Raw genomic sequence first — 23,027 nt, 5'->3', positions numbered from 1 at the left:
TCTAAACTGATTTCCAAATAAAGACCATCTCGTTTACACTGCTGCAATTTACAGAAGAGAACTGAACTCTTGAGTAGTTTGGGCGACTGACGATTCTACCAGTTTTTTACGTGGAAAAGAGGTGGAAGGAAAGTTTTTGTTTTTGTTTTCGAATTCTGAAATAGATAGCTATCTGAGACCTGCCTAATTTTGTTTCACTAGAATACTAACATACCTTGAATTTTAAAGTTAGTGCAGTTGATTTAATCAAATTGGTTTTTCTACAAGTAGCTAAAAGATTAAACTGATTGATTCTCTCTATGCTTCGGCCTCATCATGTTTATAAAATATGTGATAGCCCATGAACCAACAGGGTCATATTGATGATTAAATGTATTAACTAAATTCAGTATAACATGACCTTGGCCTAACTCAGACCCAGTAGAATATCATATCCTTTACATATTGTACAACTCTATTTTCATGTAAATAATGAGCACCTTCTACATTTGTTTGCTGACTGTGCCCTACACCCAGAGGGTGTTTTCATAGGCACCGCTATGCCAGGTTTTTTTTTTTACATGTTACTGTAAAAAAATTAGCATAGCGAGCTTACAAAAATATTCATCAGGGAGGACGCAGTTTGGCAAACAAACATTGAAGGCATGCCTTATTTATGTAAAACTACGGTAATAGGTATATTTAACTTGATATTTTATAGTTTGGGAGATAACATGGAGAGTAAAAAGTTTCTGAAAAGACTGTTTTCATTATTAAAACTGTTCAGACAGCAATCTACTTTTCTGTGCCTTCTTTCTACTCACATATACCAATTAGTACCTCTCATCAACTTTGGCTGCACTGAAATGGTAAGGGTTGTGCAAAGCACTGTTCACTTTAAGCTGCTACTAGATGAATGTACCACTTACTGCGATGCCCTGTACTTTGGATCTTATAAGATTATTTCACCTCTTTAAACTTCAAGTTACATTGTCTAAGAATTTTATGCCACCACCGCATTCGATTCTTCAAAGTAAGCTTTTTCAGATGTTTTTGATTATCTGATGTACCACTGTCTTTTGATGCTGTTTCTCCTTGGCTTTAAAAGAAACATTTTTTTAAAAAGTTAAATGCCTCATTTGATAAATTCAAGCATACCTGTAAAGCAAAAAGGATTTGACTTTGGGAGGTTGGTTATAAACCTGAGTTCATAAGCCTAGATTTTTAAATTACTTTACCTAATAAGGAACAGTATTCCAAAGTCATCATCATAATTTAAATTTTAAATAGTAACAGATTACTGTGGTTTAAAAATAACCATGTTTTGGCAAATTAGATATCATTCCTATGTATTTGTCATTAAGGCTCTAAAAAGAACAACTCTTAGGATTTTTGGCAGGCAAATGTGTTCAGTGCCAGTAATTTAATCATGAAGGAAGATAAATAAGCCGCTTTTTTCTCCTTTGGTATCCACTGTTTTTCTTTTTCTTTTTTTCCCCTCCTTATAGTATAAACCTCATGAAGAACAAATTAGATCCAGAAGGATTAGGAATCATATTGTTGGGTCCATTTCTTCAAGAGTTTTTTCCTGATCAGGTAACATAGTTGAGGAACTGTATTTATTATTTTGTTCTGTTGGAATGATCATCTGTGGTTATGTCAGCATTTTTTCTGCTCCTTTAAAATGTTCTAATGTGCAGATATGAGACTGTGAATGCACTATTATTATGTTAAAGATCTTCCAGTACAGAGATGATAGAAGGGTATGTGTATTTCCAATGCAATAATTCAGAACTTTGATCGGGTAGAGGGGGAGAGATGCTAGAAATTGGTGTATACACCAATACATACATACAGTGATACTGTTTTTCTGAAAAGGTAGAATTCAGAAGTATGTTGACTAAAAAGAGAAAGATTCTCTTCATCTACTCTTATCCCCATTTTCCTTCTCTTAGGTAAGTAGCTTTTGTTCATAGATTGGTATGTATCTTTTTAGAACCTTCTAAATACTGGAAAAAGAAGGTAGAAGCCTGGATGCAGTAGGCGCTCCTACTAGTGAACCTAAGTTCGGGAGAATTTCGGTAGAGTGGAAGAAAAACTTTTGAGTGGAGCTGTGCTGTTTCATATTGGGACATTTCTTCCATTGGGCTTTGGTAGGAGATCAGTTAATAGGAACCTGTGCTAACCTTAGTACTCTTGAGTTATGTCTGAGTCATTGGCAAGCCAATTCTGTATCCTGTGTCTGTCTTTTCGTCTTAAGTGAGGAGTTTTACCACTAAACCAAATTTTTTAGCTAGGTGTATAGTGGTCATTTCATCAGCATGGTTTAAGTTGAAGTTTACCAGTTTAATAGAAATGCCAATTTCTGTTCCACCTCTATTGTAAAAGAGATTTGTTGCCAAGTAGAAAAGCTATTTTAAAAAATGATTGAGGGAAAATTCAAGATATAATTGTTAATGTCTCAGATTTAAATTATTATCAGCATTCAATCCTAGTAATTAGAAAACAAAAGGAACTTGTATTTTCTAAACCTATATCTGTCTGTTCTGGCTGTTGTGAGAAAAGAAAGTGAATGATGTGACATTCAGAAAATAACTGAGGATATCACAATGTAGGCTATGAGACTTTTTAAAAATTTTGCAAACGCTTCAGTAAAAAAAAATTCACTTTATTTTCTGACATTACTAGAAATGCTCTATTGGATTGTGGCGTCCTATGTGTTCATGCTTCAACTACCAGGTTTCATTAGTAGGGATTTCTGAAAGCTCCTTTGTGGACTCTCATCTTGTGTTGTAGATGACTTGATAAATGTTTAATAAATTAGAGCATTTTAAACTTTTTTGAGGGAATGATATTAATTTTAATTTTTATATTTCTAAGGCTTCCTATCCAAACACTTGAAATTGATTTCTTAGATGTTAATATAATGAAAGGCGTCCCTGGATGGCACAGACGGTTAAATGCTTAACTACTAACTGAAAGACTGGTAGTGCAGATCCACCCAGAGATACCGTTCCTATTCGGTTTTAATTTAATTTGGGGAAGATTTTAAAAACTTCTTGGGAAACGAAAACTGAAACAGTTACTACCAGCTCTTTTGGAAATATACAGTCTTATGTGTAGTTAATTACATGATGCTGCTTATAAGTATAATTTATTCAAGGAATTAAGTTTTTAATTGCAGTATCCTTGAAGTAGTTAAAGAACCAGAGTTCCCTTCCTTTTTACATGTAACAGATTTCTCCATGTAATTGTACTGTTTATGCCTTCTAGTCATCTCTGATGTTTGCTAATTTCCTGCTACTCTTCAGAATGAACTCTCCAGCCCAGCTTGGTTGGCCTCCTTGCCTCTATAGTTCATAACTTTTTCCTAAACCACAGCAAATGATCCTGCCATTGGTTCCCTTTAGAGCAATGGGTTCTCAAAGTATGGTCTCCAAAAACTTGTTGAAATGCAGATTCTTAGATCCATCCCACACCTAGTGAATCAGAAACTTTGGGATTGGGGCCCAGCAGTCTGTTTTATCAAGCCCTTCGGGTGATTCTGACAGACCCCACGGTTTGAGAACCGCTGCTTTAGAGAAAGACCTGTCACATTCCCGATTATTCACATCCAGTAAGAGCTCAGACCCCCGTGTTACAGATCTTTTCTCATCATAGCATACACCACCCGATGTCCTCTTTCTCTGTAATCACAAAACATAGTGACTGTCACTCATTTTGGCCATTATTTCATATACTGCTTTGTACCTAACGAATCAACCTACTAATACTCAGTAAACATTCTTCATTGAATCAAGCAAGGAGTAAAGTTGCAAAACTTGACTCAGAAGGATGGCCAGGAAAATATTTCTCTAACTTCAGTAATCTTTACAAGTGCTTAAAGTAGGGACTATTGAAGAGCATTTTTTTGCCATGAGGTAGGAGCTGAGCGGGGAAGGGGGGCTGGGAATATTCATAAGCTTTTCAAGATAATTTGTTTATAATAAGAATTACAGCAGTAGCTACCATTTATTAAGCACTTATTACACTTATAAATAGTGCACCAGGCACTATTTGCTTTATAAAGTACGTACTATTATTTTCCCCATTTTGACAATGAAGAAATTGAGAATCAGAGAACTTACGAAAATTGCTTAATGTCCTACAGCTGTAAGTGACTGACTGGGGATTCCAGTGTAGGTCTGTGTAACCCCAGAGTCTAAGCACTTTACCACTGTGTTACACTACCTTTTGTTGATGTCTCAGTGTTTTATGCCAGTTGTTAAAGACTGGGACTAGAGAATATAAATTGTATTAAATTACAGTAAAGGTTTATTTTTTAAGTTAAAAGTAACTCTGAATATCAAGAGCTAAATTACTTATCTAAACATCCAATTGTGTTGATTCATCAATAATTTATTGATTTTTCTACTTTGTATAAAAAAGTGCTTACATTTTAGATGGGAATATAAGGCATGAAAAGTTAAACATTTAAAATCTTTAAAAATAATAGATGATGCAAAGTAGTATGATTCATTCCCAAATTAATTATCCTAACAATTATTACTATAAAAAAACCAAACTAAACCCACTGCCGTCGAGTCAATTCCGACTCGTAGCGACCCTATAGGACACAGTAGAACTGCACCATAGAGTTTCTAAGGAGCGGCTGGTGGATTCGAACTGCTCACCTCCTGGTTAGCGGCCATAGAACTTAACCACTACACCACCAGGGTTTCCATTATTACTGTAAGGATCCCAAAATAATAAAGAACCCAACTAGTGTGATAAAACTTCATAGGAAAGGTAAGATTTGAATCGGGTCTTGAAAAATGAAAAAGGAGTTGAATTAGTGAAGAAAAGAGCACGAGAGAAGGGTATGTGTAAGTGTGCAAAGGGCCAAAAACAAAAGGTCTTTTCATGGGAAAATAATAGGCTTGTTTAAAACAGAGGATTCAGAAAGGTCAGTACGGAGACAAGACTGAAAAGTAAATTGGGTTCTGTATTATTTTAGGACTCATGGTTGTAAATCACAGAGCCCCAGCCTGAATCAGCTTAAAGGGGTGAGGGGGAAGAGGGAGAGAAAGGCTGGAGATACATATTGGAAGGAGTAAAAAAAAAAAAAAGTAGCTCACAGGAATTGAAGAACTGAACAACCAAGCACAGAATTGGAGTTTCTCAGAGACTAGAGCAGAGACCTTGAACACTGCCAGAAGTCTCCTCCGTCTCCCATTCTTTCTCTCTAAGGTAGCTTCGTTCTCCTGGCACATCTTTGTCTAGGAAGCTGAAGCCACAGGTGCCAGCAGCTCTTTTCCCTTAGTTCCAACTGGAAAAGAATTCTCAAGAGGAACTCTGGCCCAGCTTGGGTCACAGGCCCATCCTTGTATCAGTTGGATAGGGCCAGGAAGACGAAGGGGATAGACACGGGGAGACTGAGCTATATTATAGTCCCTGAGGGAAATCACTGAGAGCCAGGCACCTTCAGTGGGACCAGACTGGCAATAACTTTGAATGCTAGGTTGAAGGAGGCGAACTTGTTGTTTAGCTAGTTGAAAATCGAGGTTAAAACAGTAGAAATAACATGATCAAACTGTTTCTGAAAGTTTCACCTGATAGTGATTTATTGAATGTTGTTAAAGTCTCTTTAAGCACTGTAATTGTGTTTTCATTTCTCACAATGCCCTTTCATTAATTAGAAGTTGGCAATATTCACATGACATTTTTGGAATGGAGATCCCTGATTGGATATTGCAGACCCAATTGGAAATATTGAACAAAAGTGATACTACCACTCTCCCATATCAATTGGAAGGGGCAAATTATTCACAACCAGAGAAGATACACAGATATATTTTGGGGAAATATCTTTGTGTCTTAGAAGGTTGTCCTTTAAAAAAAAATAGTAGTAATTCATGCATATAGCTGAAAACATAAACTAGCACAGAAGATCATACTGTGAAAGTCAGTTCTTCTCATTTTCCAGTCTCTTCTCCTGAAGCAAACTCATGGTATTTCAGCTTTTAGGTTTTCTGGTCTTTAACCCATAAATCCAAGCTTCTTGCTTTATCAAATGATCCCTCAATCAAAGGGTGAGGATTTAAACTTGCATTTTACTTTCAATTATTAATTAGAAATTGCCTGATATAAAGATATAATTTGAAGTTTTAATATGCTTTATTTATAATTATAATAGGGCTCCAGTGGGCCAGAGTCTTTTACTGTCTACCACTACAATGGATTGAAGCAATCAAATTACAATGAAAAGGTATGATAATTTACATAGTAATTTATCTCTAACTGGGTTGATGAAATAAATATTTGAGTATGGAACAATGTTTCATTCCCATAAAATTGCTACCCAAGGATATTATTCCAGGAATCTCTAATATCACAACGTATTTCAGAACTGGTCATGTTTCAGTTTGACCAATAAGGGATACTCAGTGAGATTCACACTGGACTTTGGAGCAATAGTGTCACTGTGACGACATAACTACATCTACATACGTGTTGATACCCTTGATTATGTAGCTATTACCAGATCCACAATTGTAGTTTGTTCAGTGAAAGGTGTTACTTACCTGTTTAAATAGAGAAAGGGATAACAGTCAGATTTTTGAAAAAAATCTTTTTAAAGGATTTAAATTAGTAACCATACTAGCTAGCATTTATTGAGCATTTGCCTAGAATATTACTAAGCACTTTGTTTTAGCTTCAGTTTCGACCTAGGAGTAGGTATTGTGTGTATATCCCGATTTTCACAGAAGATGAAACTAGCACAGGAAGGTAAGCAGCGTGCCCAAGGTCAGGCAGCCGGAAGTGGCAAAGCTGGGACTGAAGCTGAGGTAATCTAACTGCAGAGCTTTGCTGCTTTCCTTTGTGGAGCACTGACAGGGGCATGTAGGTGATTCACCTCCAGATGTACCCACTGGTTTAAATCAGAAGCCTGGTCTCACTGATTAACCCTTTTTGATTAAATACTAGCTTTGTACATACAGTATATCGTGTTTACATTTATTAAAGTAACGTTCACAGTAGATATACCTAATATTATATAGATTGGGATTTTACACTTTTACCAACTTCTAGAGTTTCTTTAAAAGGAGCCCTGGTGACACAGTGGTTGCATCACTGAGCTGCTAACCAAACAGTTGGTGGTTTGAACCCACCAGCTTTTTCTCGGGGGAAGGATGTGGCAGTCTGCTCCCGTAAAGATGGCAGCCTTACAAACCTTATGGGGCAGTTCTGCTCTGTCCTGTTGGGTCGCTATGAGTCATAAGCAACTCAGCGGTGACGGATTTTGGGTTAGAGTGTCTTTAGATGGAATAAAGCCTAACATGCCTTTTCAGTTTGATATATTCATATTAGTTTCATAAGTATCTAAATTGGTTATAGCTACAGAAAGCAGATTAGAATGTAGAAGAGGATCTTCCACCTTACATACATTAATTAATGTAAATCAAGTGTATTAATTTTTATTTAGACATATCTAAAACTGAGACTAAAATGTACTGTACATAGTGAGGTATAAATTAGAAGTTTTATTAAATTAGGTCCAAAGATCTTTTCACAAGAAGATAATATGTTCATATATACCAAAAAATATAATTTGTCAATAAGAAAACTTGGATGCTGTTTTCTAATATGTGTTAATGAGTATTTTATCTAGACTTTGAAGTTTTTCATAGCTTTGTAATAGGTGGTACTTTACAGTCACTAATTAGTTATCCCCCTACACAGTCCCTTCAAGGTAGGTCAGTCAAATATTGTCCATATTTTACAGATGAGGCATCTGAGACAGGGAGATTAAGTGACTCGTGCAGGTCACACAGCAAGTCTTTGACAGAGCAGGGATTGGAACTGAGTTCCCGATTCTCAATCCTGTGCTTGGTCTGCTTGGCCACGCTACCTGTATATAGTAAGTTTTCAAATCATGCTTGTGACAAGCATCTTAAATACTAACAAAAATATCAGAAATTTAAAAAGATTAAATATTAATATGACACTAAATAGTACATAATGACTATAAAGCATGTATGTCATTAAGTTGCATGGGTATAATGTTATGAAGTTACATAGGAGCTGGAAATATGACAGGCCACATGCTGCAGTACTGTTAAGAATATCTGAGGAAACAGACAAAAAGAGAATCCTGGTGAAGTGGAAGGGGGTATGCTCATCAGGCAGCTAAGGCTGGTCGACCCTAGAGGTAGGTCTCAGTACTGCGCCCAAGCAGTTCTGCTCTGAGCAAGTAAAGCTCTCTGTGAAAAATAGGTCCTGTCTAGTTCAAGTATAATAACTTGCATAACATTCTTTGTGTACAACTTTCAGAAAAGAAAGTTTTGCTTTGGGAAGTTGAAAAGCTGCAGTTGTAGTTTTTTAGTAGGAAATTTATTTCATCCAAACTAGAAATAAACTAATGTATTAACCCAAAGAAAGATGGGGAAAAATGCATTTCACATTAAAGTATATGTTTAGGACTTCCTAAACAAAGGACATATGAAACCAGAATATCTGACCTAGTAATATATTCTATTCCTAAGTTACTCCTTTTGGCTCCTTAGTCAAATAGTTTATGGCTTTTATGTTGAAAGAACATAATTATAATCATGTGTATCAGCCATTGAGTGTAAAAATAATTATGTATACTTTGAAAGAAGGCAGTCTATATTTGTTTCTTTTAAATTATGTGGAGTCTAAATTTTCTTGGTACAATGACTAAATTCTTTAATATACACAGTGAGCCCTTCAGTTAAGGATTTGTATGTGTGCGTATGTGTGATATTTCATAGACATTTCTAAAAATTTTTAATTGTAAATTTAAAAAATCAGAATAAAAACGTTTTTCTGATATCAACCTACCAGTTTTAAGCCCTGCTAGTGGTTTTTTTTATTGGTTAAGCTCTTGACTGCTAACCAAACGGTCGGTGGTTCAAACCCACCAGCCACTCTGTGGGAGAAAGGTGTGGCAGTCTGCTTCCTGTTGCCTTGGAAACCCTATGGGGCAGTTCTACTCTGTGCTATAGGATCTCTATGAGTCAGAATCGACTAGACAGCAGTGGGTAAGGAACCTATCAATTTATAATTTATATGATCATTGCCACTGCATATAAATTACCTGGTTAGTTTAATCCAGCAACCTTTGCCTATTATTTGAATTTTTTTGACCTTTTAAATTTTTCTCTGACTTTTCATGCAGTACAAAGTACACTCATGAACAGCATTCCAGAAGTATTCAGTACTACACAGGCGGTCCCCAAGTTACAAATGAGAGCCTTTCCTGTGTCTTTAAGAATTTGTAGGGAAGTCCATACAGGTGCATATGGTTCTTATTTAGCCTTACTTTAGAGCAAGAAAAGGCTCGAAGCCCCTTTTCAGTGATTTAAAGCGGCATATGCCAGCAAGTGAAAGTGATTGTGATGAATTTGTTGCAAGTGGGGGGTGGTTCAGTCATTTCACAGTGAGGGCAAATATAAAAAAAAAAAAAAATTTTTTTTTTATGAGTTGACTTATCCAGGTTGACTTATCTGTAAGCTGAATGTTCGTAACCTGGGGACTGCCTGTAATAGCAAAATTCATTAACAGATATCCACATTGCTTCAGCTCTGAAAACTCAGCACTTAAACTGAAAGAAGAAAATAAAGCTCTCCTCAGAGTATATAGCCGTATTTCTACTGTAGCTTTCCATTCCATGAAGCACTGTGGCACCCACGTGCCTCAGTATGAGAGCAGAAGGATCAGTATAAATGTAATATGTACGTACAGCCATCTAAAATGTCTTCCAAGTGCTGTATTTCCTTTGATGAATGGTTTCTGTTTTATCAGAAAGTCTGTGTTTTCTGATTTAGCTAAACCTTTTTTTTAATCATGGCCTTAAATTCTAAAAATCAACTGGTCAGCCAGCAATTAAAATTTATATCACCATTATATCACATTAATCTGTAAACTGATATTCTTATTCATAATTTCTACCCGAATAAAATTAAATGTAAAGTTTCATGTGAGACAATATGTAGTACCTTACTTACTAGCCTATGACAACTGTTTGTATCCCTTATGAGAATTTGCCAAGAATATTGATTAACCTTGGTGGCTTTATTTTGTTCAACAGGTCATGTATGTAGAAGGGACCGCAGTTGTTATGGGTTTTGAAGATTCCATGCTACAGACAGATGACACTCCTATTAAACGCTGTCTCCAAACCAAATGGCCCTACATCGAATTACTCTGGACAACAGATCGCTCTCCTTCATTAAACTGATCTGCCCAAGTATTTTCACAGTAGCAAATGTTGAAAGAGGGACTCAAGACTGGCAATTGGCTAAATTAAGCTGTACACTGGTATCACTGATTAACTGTAAATACAATTAAAAATGCTTTTTCAGTATTTAAAATATGTTTAACTTATTTGTTTTAAAGCTTAATGCTAAAGGTTATCCTATCTTGACCCTTTATGTGAAATTTACTAGCAAAATTAAACTTTAATCAAAGTTCATTGCTTTTGAAGTCATATAATTTTCCTTCGTTTAGCAAATTACAAACACATAATACTGTAGCATTTGTACGCTGAGTATCAAAATCACTATAAACTCCTACTTTTAGGTTTTATTTCATTCAGGCACATTTTATTGTTTAAATGATACTGATTTGTAATGTATCAGCCTCAACACATTGAAATGCACAAGAGTTCATGTTTGCAATTTCTTTTCTAAAATCTGTCTTCCATTAGAAATATTGATAAGTAACAAATTATCGGCCTGGATCCTTTGGCAGTTGGCTTAACTCTGGCATGTTTTACAAAAAGTAGAAACTAGAGGGGAACATGACCATTTATTCACAATATATCAAGGACATCTTTTAAAAATCGGTAGGAAAGAGAGTCTGTGTGATAGTCTTAACACTGTTAACTTTCACTGTATTGCCAGATACACTTTTCCAAATTCGTCCCAGCAGCCCCATAAGCCAGCTTCCTTGTATATTTATAAATGTGATAAATGCATGAAAACATGTTATTACATTAGTGTATTGCGTTATTTATTATGGTCCTAATTGATGGCCTCAATAAATACTTTTTTTTTTCTTTAACTGTGCAGTAGCATTTTTTACATTAGTGGTCAAAATAGAAGAATCGTTTTAAATGTTTCACCCCAGCATCTCTGAGAGCACAGCATAGAATAAATGCCTAAGAGCTCATACAGGACCTGAGTATAAAGAGATCAAACCTTACGTTTCTCTAAGAGCTGTGCTAATTCACTCAAGACAGCCAGAAGCGCTAGAACCAGAGTGGCAGCTGCCTGGACCAGTGGACCAAGGAACAGAAAACTCATCCTGTTTCTGGCATACCTCTCTGAAAAAAAACCCAATCTCCGCATGTGTTTCTAAAACTCCAGATTGCCTTTCTTTGGTAGGGACATGTCTCAGTGCCAGGTGCATAGTAATTTATAATAAATACCTGACAATGTAATCAATTAAAAATAGCAACCCTTCTTTCCTCTTTTCTGCTTCAGGGCACTGACCATCTCTAAGCAAAGCAGCAGTAGTAGTTCCACTGTGGACATGATCTCCTGATGCTTGACTATATTTTCATTTAGGGTTGGCTCCCACAGTTTATCTTCTGGTCCCAAAGAGCTTATTAAATAAGTCAGCACTAAGGTCACGAATATAATTTACAGCATTTCTCTGCATTCCTTCTTCAAGCTCCACTTGAGAGGTGGCCCTAGTGGGAATGCTGAGGGCACAGCAGTAGCCTCAGCTGCCAGGTTTCAGTGACAGTGGGCAGCTGGTGCAGAGCACAAAGGCTGGATGAGCCCTTTCACCTCCAGTTGTGACACTGACAGTCTGGGGGCATATACCCCACTATCCCTGTGAGAAGGAAGTAGTGCTTTGCCACCACAATGACTTTAAATTTGCTCCTTTCCCACTCCCCCCGCCACACACCCTAGTCTACTCTCTCTGGCCCTGATTGACCAAAACCTCTATTAAATTAGCAAGTGAGTTAGCAAATTTCTCAAAAATGTCTGAACACATCGAACTATTTTGTGCCCCTGAGTCTGTTCTTGTATTGCCAACTGCCTGGAATGTCCTTTCCTTCCCCACCCCTCCCTGCCTACAGAACTCTACCCAGTCCGAGGACCACCTCCTCTGTGGCCCTTCTGGCCCCACAACACAGCAGCAGAATTAACTCTTACCCGTGTGTTAGTTTCTATTGCTACTGCAACACAAATTTATCATCCTAACAGTTCTGGAGGTCAGAAGTTTTGTAATCAAGGTGTTGGCAGGGCTGTGGTATTTCTGGAGGCTTGAGGAGAGAATCCATTTCCTTGTGTTTTCCAGCTCTAGAGGCCACCTGCAGTTTCCTGGCTTATGGCCGCTTCCTTGAATCACTCTGACTTCACCTTCCATCATCACATCTGTCTCTGATTCTCCTGCCTCTTTTATTTATAAGGACCTTTCTGATTCCAGTGGGCCTACCTGGATAATCCATGGTAATCTTGCCATATCAAGATCCTTCTTTAATCACGTCTGCAAAATTCCTTTTGTCATGTAACATATTCGCAGGTTCTGGGGAGCTAAGGCATATAAAAAAAAATGGGAGGCCCTTATTCTGTCTATGTACCTGCTTTGTGCCTCACTTCCCCGTTCTAAGGGGCCATGTTAGCAGCATAGCACTCAGGTGCATTTTGTTTACGTACAGTCAGCCTTGTTAGTTGCTGTCAGGTCAGCTCCAGCTCAGGACAACCTCGTGTATAACAGAACCAAACATTGCTTGGTACTACGCCATCTTCATGATCGTTGGTATGTTTGAGTCCATTGTTGGAGCTGTTGTGTCAGTACATCTCATGGTGGGTTTTCCCTTCTTTTCACTGACCTACCAAACGTGATACCCATTTCTAGCGATTGGTCTTTCCTAATGTTTCCTAATGAAATGTGCAAGGTACGTAAGCTGAAGTCTCACTATCCTCACTTCTAAGGGGCACTCTAGTTGTATATCTGATATTGATTTGTTCATCCTTCTGGCAGTCCACAGTGTATTTAGTATTCTTAAACAACACCACAGTTCAAATGCATCAATTCTGTCTTCGTTTTTCATTGACCAGTTTTTGCATGTATATGAGACAATTGGAAAGGCCATATAGCTTGGGTCAGGTGCACCTTAGTCATCAAAGTGACTTCTATGCTGGAATCTGAGCTTGATCTAATTGAATACTGCACCAAACAACTATGGGTACATTTTCTCTTCACATTCATGTGGAACATTTACCAAAAGAGCCTATATGTTGAGGTCTAGAAAGCAGGTCTAGAAAGTTACTAAATGTTTGGAAATTAAGCAACATACTTCTGAATAACCCAGGGATCAAAGAATAAATTGCAGTGGAAATTAGAACATCTTTTTACTAATGAGAATGAAAATATGACACAGCAAAAATTGTGGAATGTAAAGGAAGCAGTGCTTACAAGGATATTCATAGCTTGAAATAACTAGAAAAGGGAAAAGTTTGGAATTCGGAGATTTAAGCTTTCATCTCCAAAACACAAACAGAAGGAAAATAAATAGTAAGATAAAAGATATTCACATGTAAAAGAATGAATTTGGCCCCTATCTCATGTCATACACCAATTAACATGATCATAAGTCTGTAAGGTCTAAAACTAGCAGAAAACATAGGCATAAATCATCATGACCTTGAGTTTCTTTACTAGGACACCAAAAGCTCAAATAACAAAATATGTATATATAATAATAATTTAAAAAATTATTTGGACTTCATCAAAATCAAAACCTCTTGTACCAAAGGACACCATCAAGAAAATGAAGTGACAGCCCATAGAATCGGACAAAACGTATGGAAATCGTGCATCTGACAAGAAACTTGTATCTAGAATATATAAAGGATTCTTATAACTCAGCAATATAAACCTAATTTTAAATTGGGCAAATTATTCGAATAGGCATTTCTCCAAAGAAGATGCATAAATGACCAATGTTGTTCTTGTCGGATACCATCAAGTCAAATCCAGCTCATAGCGACTCTATATGACAGAGTGGAACTGCCCCACAGGGTTTCCTAGGCTGTAATCTTTCCAGGAGCAGACCATTAGGTCTTTTCTCCCTCGGGGCAGGGCCACTGGTTGGTTCAAACAGGTTGACCTTTCAGTTAGCAGCAGAGTGCCTAACCATTGCACCACGAGGGCTCCTAAAATGACCAATAAGTACATGAAAAAATACCCAACATCATTAGTCATCAGGGAAATGCAAATCAAAACCACAATGAGATACTGCTTCACACCCCCTAAAAAACAAAACAAAACAAAACAAAACCTGTTGCCATCAAGGACTGAGTAGAACTGTTTCCAAGGAGTGCCTGGTGAATTCGAACTACCAACCTTTTGGTTAGCAGGTGTACCTCTTAACCCTCATACACTGATGGTGGGGTAACTAAAATCAAAAAGACAGACAACAAGTATTGGCAAAGATGTAGAGAAATAGAAAACTTTATACATTGATGGTGGGGATATAAAATGGTGCAGCCACTTCAGAAATAAAGTTTTGTGGTTCCCCAAAAAATTAAATACAGAGTTAGCTTATGACCCACCCATCAATTCCGCTCCTATGTATTCACCCAAGAGAGATGAAAACATACATTCACACAAAAACTTGTACACAAAAAGTCATAGTAATATTAGTCATAATAGCAAAAAAGGAAGAACTACCTAAGTTTGTCCGTCAGATGAAAAATGAATAAATAAATGTAGTATTTCCTTACAGTGGAATATTATTCAGCAATAAAAAGAATGAAGTACTGATATATGCTAAAACATGGACAAACCTTGAAAATATGCTAAGCAAAAGAAGCCAGAAACAAAAGACCAAATACTATATGATTCCCTTTATGTGAAATGTCCAAAATAGCCAAACTATAGAGATAGAAAGTGGATTAGCAGTTGCCAGAGGATGGAGCAGGGATGGAGAGGAGAGCAGGCTTGGGAAATGAATGTGCAAGGGGTTCCTCTCTGAGGTGATGGAATGTTCTAGAATTAGATTGTGGTAATGGTTGTACAACTCTGAATATACTAAATACCAGTGAACTGTGAAAATAAAGGATAAAAGATGAAATCAGTGAAATAAAAAAACATATAATAGAAAAAATGTCACCAAAGCTGTTAGTTCTTTGAAAAGATTAAAATGGATAAATCTAACAAGAAAAAAAGAGAGAGGTAAAACAAAGTATTAGCTTGAAGAATAAAAAAAGAGGATTGCTACAAATTTTCGGGGTTTTAAAAGTGTTGGAAGATATTATGAACCACTTTATGCCAATAAATTTAAATTTTTATATTGATTACTTGAAAAACACAACATACCAGAACTGACACAGGAGAAAACCCTATGTCCATTAAAGAAATTTAATCAACAATTTAAAACGTTCCCACCAAGAAAACTCCTTGCCTAGATGCTTCACGTGAAAATGCTTCCACATGTTTACTAAGGAAGAAATAATAACAATTTTTGAACAAATGCTCCCAGGAAATGGCAAAAGAAGGAACTCTTCACAATTCATACAATTCATTTTATAAAGTCAGAATGGCCCTGATGTAATACCAAAACCTGACAAGAAAGAAAAATTACAGACCAACATTTCGCATGACTGTGAATACAAAAATCCTATGCAAATATGAAACCCTAAGAAAAGAGGGAGCACACGGGTGCCACAGTGGTTAAGTCCCCAGCTAACTGAAAGCTCAGAGGTTTGAACCCACCAGTTGCTCCTTGGGAGAAAGATGTGGCAGTCTGCTTCTCGGAAGATTACATCCTTGGAAACCCTATGGGGCAATTCTATCCCATCCTATAAGGTCGCTGAGTCAGAATTGAATTGATGGCAATGGATTTGGCTTTGGTTATACATGTATATACCTGTTGCCTTTGAGTTGACTCTGACTCAAAGGTGAGTTGCCATCTAGTATAATAAGTAAATTATATAAGATGTTATGTGATAAATGCAATGGAAAAAATCAAACAGGGCAAAGGAGATGGGGTGTGGAAGAATGACAGGGGAAGTGTAGTAAAAAGAGGATTAAACACTGAGGACATGTATTATTGTATATGACTTTCCAGTGGTAAACCTCCAGGAAAGACAGAGAAAGAGGGATGTCTTTCTCTTCCTGGATGTCTCTTTTAATAGAAAGGAAGGCTTTCCTGGCTCCCCGCATTGAATTCTTTTCATGTTTCATTGATCAGAACTGGGCAACAAGCTCAAAGATAAACCAATCACAGGCAAGGGGAATTGAGTCCTGTGAGTGGCTTAAACAAATTAAGGTTTACTCCTAAACTGCCACTAAGCTCAAGTTTTCTGAGGAATGGACACCTGAAGCAAATCGGATTTTGTTAGCAAGGAAGATAGAGGGAACGGGAGTGGGGAAAGTGAAGAATAAATTAGTTATCTGTCTTAGTCATCTAGTGCTGCTATAACAGAAATACCACAGTGGATGGCTTTAACAAACAGAAATTTATTCTCTCACAGTTGAGGAGACTAGAAGGCCAAATTCAGGATGCCAGCTCCAGAGCAAGGCTTTCTGTCTTTGTTGGCTATGGGGGAAGTTGCTTGTCATCAATCTTCTCCTGGTCTAGGAGCTTCTCAGCACAGGGACCCTGAGTCAGCACCCACTGGGACAGCAACTCTGCTCCCTCAAATTTGAGCAGCCCCATTCTATTAGTCTGTCTGAGTGGCAACTCTACCCCCTCAGCCTGGCAGGCCCCATTCTTCTGCTGCTTGGTCATGGCAGCCCTGTCCCCTTAGCTTTGGGCAGCGGATCTGGCCCCATCCCCATGATCACTTGCGAATCGGACTATTGTGACCCATAGGCTTTTCACACTTTGCTCCTGGCTCTTCTTGCTTGGTGGTAATGAGGTCCTTGTCCTCTCTGCTGAATTCTCTCTTTTATATCTCAGAAGAGGTTGACTCAAAATACAACCTAATCCTGTAGATTGCATCCTACCTCACTAATCCTGCCTCATTAACATCCTAGAGGTTAGGATTTAAAACACATAGGATATTTACTTCAGATCACAAAAAGGAAGACAGCCAAACAATACTGAATCATGGCCTAGCCAAGTTGGCACACATTTATGGGGGACACAATTCAATTCATAACATTCCACCGCTTAGAAACCTTAGGCCCCAATAATTCATGTCCTTGCCACATGTAAAACACATGCACCTCATCGTATTATTCCAAGTGTCTTAAATCACCTTTAAGTCCAAAATCCAAAAATTCTTCTCCACCTGTGAAATCTAGAATACAAGTTATCTACTTCCAAAGCACAATGGCAGAACAGGCACAAGCTAGACATTCCATTACGAATGGGAGAAATATGAGGGAAAGAAGGGATAACAGGCACCAGGGAAGTCAGTGGAGCATATTACATTAGCTCTCAAGGCTTGAAAATAATCCTCTGTTCTCTGAGACCATTTAGGCAGTGGCCCTGCCTTCCAGACCCTTGGTTTTGGCCACATTCTCCAGATTCTGGGTGGAGGTCCCTCAGCCCTGGGCTTCAGCTCTGCCTTCCATGCCCACCGGTACAGCGACTCTGCTTCCTCGGATTTGGGCAGCCCCATTCTCCTAGTCTGTCTGAGTGGCGACCCTACCCCCTCAGCCTGGCAGGCCCCATTCTTCTGCAGCCCCACCCCCTCAGCTTTGGGCAGCAGATCTGTCCCCATCCCTGTGGTCGTTTTCAAATCGACCATTGTGATCCACAGGGTTTTCATTAACTGATTTCAGGAAGTAGAGCACCTGGCTTTTCTTCCTAGTCTTTCAGAGTCTATAAGCTTCACTGAAACCTGTTCAGCATCATATGAACACGCAAAACTCCACTAACAGATGGGTGGTGGCTGCATTGCATTGGCCGGGAATCGAACCTGGGTGCCCTTCACGGAAAGTGAGAATTCTATCACTGAACTGTGCCTCGAATTAGTATTTGAGTTTCCCTTCTCTAAAGTTTTCACCTTACCTTACACAGGTTCCAGCTTTGGCAGGTTTTACTATATAATTACACTTTTTTTTTTTTTGTAATGCCTCTCAATCAGCCACTGTGCTTGCCCTGTGATCCCATCTCACAGGTGTGGTACCTGAAGTTTAGAAAATAAAGTCACTGCCCATAGTCACACAGTCAGAACATGGCAGAGCTGGAACACAAGGCAGCCTTGACTGTCCCTCCATACCCTGCCACTGAACTACTTGAACCACAGTGGTGCTAAGTCCCGAGAATAGTCATCACTACCAAAGACTTTAAAGATCAAGGAACTTTGCACGGCACAGTACCAACGAGGACAGGGCCTGGTGTAACTGCTGACCATATTTTGGTCTTTGAACTCATGATCCAACAGACTTTGTTTTAATTTTTACCTTTTTTCTTGCCATCAGCAATTTACCTAAATACAGAGTCCCTTTTATGTGTAAAATAGAGTTGAAAATATTTATCTTTATTCATTCATGAGAATTTATTGAGCATTGCTGTACCTACTAAATAAACTAGTAAATATAAAGCATTCTAGCACACACTAGATGACCAACAAATGTTTGCTCTTTTCTGCCCATCTCTTCCACAAGAGTGGCCACTAGGGACACATTCTGGGAGCCACTTCCACTGCACGCCCAATTTACACCAACCCAGAATCTATAAACCGTGTCAGTTTAATAGAAGGAACATTGCATTATATGGCTCACCACCATATAATATAAAAAAAAATATATAGTACTTGTCATATCAGGGGACACAGCTCGCAACAATTTTCGAAGCATGAAAAAGATTTTATGAGAAAGATTTTATTTCTAAGCTTGAAAAAGGTATTTTGACCCAAGAATAAGACTGACATTACAAAGATTTGTTTCACTACGTTCACAATCAGTGAATAGTAAACATCTCTACTGGTGAATTCTAACTCAGTCTATCAACACAATGGTTACATTATGCAATCTTATTTTCTTCCCTGTCAATTGCACTTCTTTTCTTGTTCGCACTAACTGATGTTACATATTAAATCAATTGACTAATTCTAAACAAATATTTTGAGTGAAAAACCAAATGTGAGCAATTTCCAGCTGTCTTGTGGCATTAAATTAAAACATTTTGTTTATAAATACACTTATAAACTTGTTAAAATTTAATAGTGGGGATGTGCCATGTCAAAATCACACTTCTCTGGAAAAACAAAAAAAGCAAAGTGGTGTTTCTTTTTATTTACTCTATTCCCATAATAGTTTTCATTACTGTCAGACTTTTTACCTACTTGTTTTAATAATTCCTTGAAAGGGGGGTGCCATCTTTTCCTACTGGCAGTGCTCCAAAACTCTAATTGAAATACCAAGCATGTTTTTGCAAGAGATTGGAACCAGAAGTTAGTAAGGTGGATATTTCTGAGTGCAGAGTGGACCTGACATGGGTCCTTCCACTCATGGGCTATGCATCCTTGGGTGAGTTACTTGGCTCCTATTTTGTTTTCTTTACATGCACAATGAGTTTTAGCTAGAATTCTAAATATTGTGCATGAATTTTCTGGCTCAAAGTCAGTATTCAGTAAGTGGAGATTATTATAATTATTATCAATTATTAACATTCTCACTAATCAACCAATGACTCAGTATTCTGACTAATCAAAAATCCTACCTCTCTAGAGGAGCTAGTGTGCAAATAAATACATTGTGCACTAAAGAGGAAAAAAAAAAAACTGTAAAGTGCTCAAGCTCCCAAACCAACTCTTTAGGGAATGCAACAACGGTTTTCAGGAGATTTTCCAAAATGTGTTTGTGTCATCACTTAAAATTACTGTGGGTGAAAAAAAAAAACCACTTATAATATTTGCAATAGGTTTTGAGCTTTAAAGAGACAGTCCAAAAAAAAAAAAAACCCAAAAACGAAACCCACTGTCATCGAGTCAACTCGACTGTTGATGACCCATGTGTTACAGAGTAAAACTGCTCCATAGGGTTTTCTTGACTGTGATCTTTAGGGAAGCAGATCACCAGGCCTTTCTTCTGCAGCACTGATGGGTGGATTTAAACTGCTAAATGAGATCAAACCATGTGCACCACCCAGGTATTTTGAAGAGACAGTAACCAGGTCTTATTCACATTTGTAGTTCCAGTAACTAACAGCTTATGGAACAACAGCAGGACTCAATAATGGTTGAATTTTTATTTGAAATAATACCTGTTTATAATCTATTATAATCTTCACTCACTTGAGTAAGGGAAATTACATAAATTAAATTTTTCTTTTAAACTGCTGGGATTATAAGGATTCCCCCAAAAAAGCTGTCCTTGGTAAATGCAATACCAAGTGCAATCCCTGGATCAGAGATGAATATGGAATAAAATGACCTAAGACTCAAATGACACAACTGAGTCCAGTACAACTAGATGGTGCCCGGTTACCACCACTGACTGCTCAGACAGGGAGCACAATAAAGGGTCCCAGGCAGAGCTGGAGAAAAATGTAGAATAAAATTCTAACTCACAAAGAAAGACCAGACTTGCTGGCCTGACAGAGACTGGAGAAACCCTGAGAGTATGGCCCCTGGACACCCTTTCAGCTCAGTAATGAGGTCACTCCTGAGGTTTACCCTTCAGCCAAAGATTGAACAGGCCATTGGAACAAAACAAGACTAAAGGGGTGCACCACCCCTGGGGCAGGGACTGAAAGGCAGGAGGGAACAGGAAAACTGATAATAGGGAACCCAGGGTTGAAAAGGGAGAGTGTTGGCATGTCGTTGGGTGGTTAACTGATGTCATAGAGCAAAGTATGTACTAACTGTTTGATGAGAAACTGGTTTGTTCAGTAAACCTTCAACTAAAGTACAAAAAAAAAAAAAGAAGATTCAACTGATAAAGGCAGGGCCAAGATGGCAGACTAGTCAGACAATTCCTGTGGTCCCTCTTACAACAAAGACCTGAAAAAAAAACAAGTGAATCGATTATATATGACAATCAAGGAGCCCTGAACATCAAAGGCAAAGTTGAGGAATCGGACTGAGCAGCAGGGGGAGGGAGAGAGAGTTCAGAAGCAGCAAGGAGTTGCCAAACCTGACCCAGTGAGAAATGTCACACCGCAGGCCAGACATACTGGTGCAAACACGGTGAGGCAAGCAGTGGCATTCAGGATGCATTTTCCACATGGGGAAAGACCGAGCAGCGGGGAGTCCACTCATGCCTCCAGACTCAGCAAAAGATAAGTATATGCATCTAATCTACTGTGCAGATCAAAAAACATCCCTCTGGGAAAAAACTCTCTCCCATTTACCTGACCCCTCCCCGCTCTGCACCGGATCTCAAGCCAGCTTCAGTGATAGCTGCTTTTCCTGGGCCGGAAGTAGGACCCGTATCATGTCCTGAGCCATTCTCCTAGCCTTGGAGAAGGAACAAATTAACAAACAGGGAAAAAATAATCTGCCAACTCCTCTAAGCCAGGAACTCAGGTAATAAACAGCTCCTTTGCTTAGGCACAGGCATAAGGGGCCCAAGGACTATGAATGCCTTTCACTCCTGCACAGGCCTGTGTGGGCCCATTTCAAGAGCACAGGCCAGCATTAGCACAGTACAACAGAAACTTTAACTGTTTCAGCTATATGGTGGAGAGGCAGGTTCATGATGTTTGATGCCTCTCTGCCTATTAAGCAGGATCCTCACCTACCCACATAAAGAGCCTCAGGACTGGTGGCTCCACCCATGCCACCTAGCCACCCCCAACAGGGGTCCAAGCATAAGTGGTGCTTCCTAGTCCTTACAGCCAACAGCAGTGGGTGCCCATAGTCTGGTAGCAAAATAGACCCACCTAGGTGCCCTAAGGAATAGGGACATGCTTTCCTCACAGACACTCAGAGGCAGTTGTCAGCCCACTATCTTGCTCAGCACATGACCCCCTTCTTCAACCAGATACCTGTGCCTACACCAATCACCCCTCTTTGTCTAAGACTGTAGGTGAGAGCCTGCACCACACACTTGGTGACTGACTACCTGGACACCTGAGCTGAATCCATACAAGAAATGTAAACAGACTCCTGGGCTCATATACCTGGTAACAGCTCTAACCACCTGGTGATAGGACATTAGAGCTTCAAAGGCACAATGATCAAATTAGCTCACTTGCACAACCACTTTGCCTATTTGTTTGCTGTGTCCTACCAGAACCTTTGGGACACAGCAAAAGCAGTGCTCAGGGGTCAATTTATAGCAATAAATGCACACATCCATAAAGAAGAAAGAGCCGAAATCAGAGAATTATTCCTACAACTTGAACAAATAGAAAGAGAGAAGCAAAAGAAATCCTTGGGCACCAAAAGAAAGCAAATAATAAAAATTAGAGCAGAATTAAATGAAATAGAGAACAGAAAAACTATTGAGTTAACAAGACCAAAAGCTGGGTTCTTGGAAAAGATCAACAAAATTGATTGGCAAAACTGACAAAAGAAAAACAGGAGAGGAAGCAAATAACCCAAATAAGAAATGAGATGGGCAATATCATAACAGACCCAACTGAAATTAAAAGAATCATAACAGAATACTATGAAAAATTGTACACCAACAAACTGAAAACCTAGAAGAAATGGATAAATTTCTAGAAACACACAACCTACCTAAACCAACAAACAGAGGTAGAACAACTAAATAAGCCCTTAACAAAAGAAGAGATTGAAAAGGTAATCGAAAAGCTCTCAAAAAAAAAAAAAAAAGCCCTGGCCCTGATGGCTTCACAGGAGAGTTCCACCAAACTTTCAGAGAAGAATTAACACCACTACTACTAAAGGTATTTCAGAGCACAGAAAAGGATGGAATACTCCCAAACTCATTTTATGAAGCCAGCATATCACTGATACCAAACCCAGGTAAAGACACCACAAAAAAAAAATTACAAACCAATATCCCTCATGAACTTAGACACAAAAATCCTCAACAAAATTCTAGGCAATAGAATTAAACAACATATCAAAAAAATAATTCACCATGACCAAGTGGGTTTCATACCAGGTATGCAGGGAAATTTTTTTTTTTTTTATGCAGGGATGGTTTAACATTAG

The 23,027-nt window shown here is 38.3% G+C and overlaps 1 protein-coding gene across 3 annotated transcripts in view; it reads left to right on the top strand.

Annotated features, from left to right (window-relative positions):
• The window catches only part of MINDY3 (MINDY lysine 48 deubiquitinase 3), a 97,496-nt gene extending 86,459 nt beyond the window's left edge, over window positions 1-11,037 (top strand). For 2 of the 3 annotated variants that reach the window (XM_064284888.1, XM_023548891.2), the window contains exons 14-16: window positions 1,488-1,575; window positions 6,155-6,226; window positions 10,073-11,037. In XM_064284888.1, the coding sequence (XP_064140958.1) occupies window positions 1,488-1,575; window positions 6,155-6,226; window positions 10,073-10,222 (310 nt within the window). In that variant the 3' untranslated portion in view covers window positions 10,223-11,037. The remainder of the gene's footprint in view (window positions 1-1,487; window positions 1,576-6,154; window positions 6,227-10,072) is intronic. The other variant, XM_003410568.4, reaches the window with a different exon arrangement.
• Window positions 11,038-23,027: the final 11,990 nt, after the last annotated feature.

The sequence above is a fragment of the Loxodonta africana genome, chromosome 4, assembly GCF_030014295.1.
Source record: "Loxodonta africana isolate mLoxAfr1 chromosome 4, mLoxAfr1.hap2, whole genome shotgun sequence".
Lineage (NCBI taxonomy): Eukaryota > Metazoa > Chordata > Mammalia > Proboscidea > Elephantidae > Loxodonta > Loxodonta africana.
This window is presented reverse-complemented; position numbering and strand designations above follow the sequence as displayed.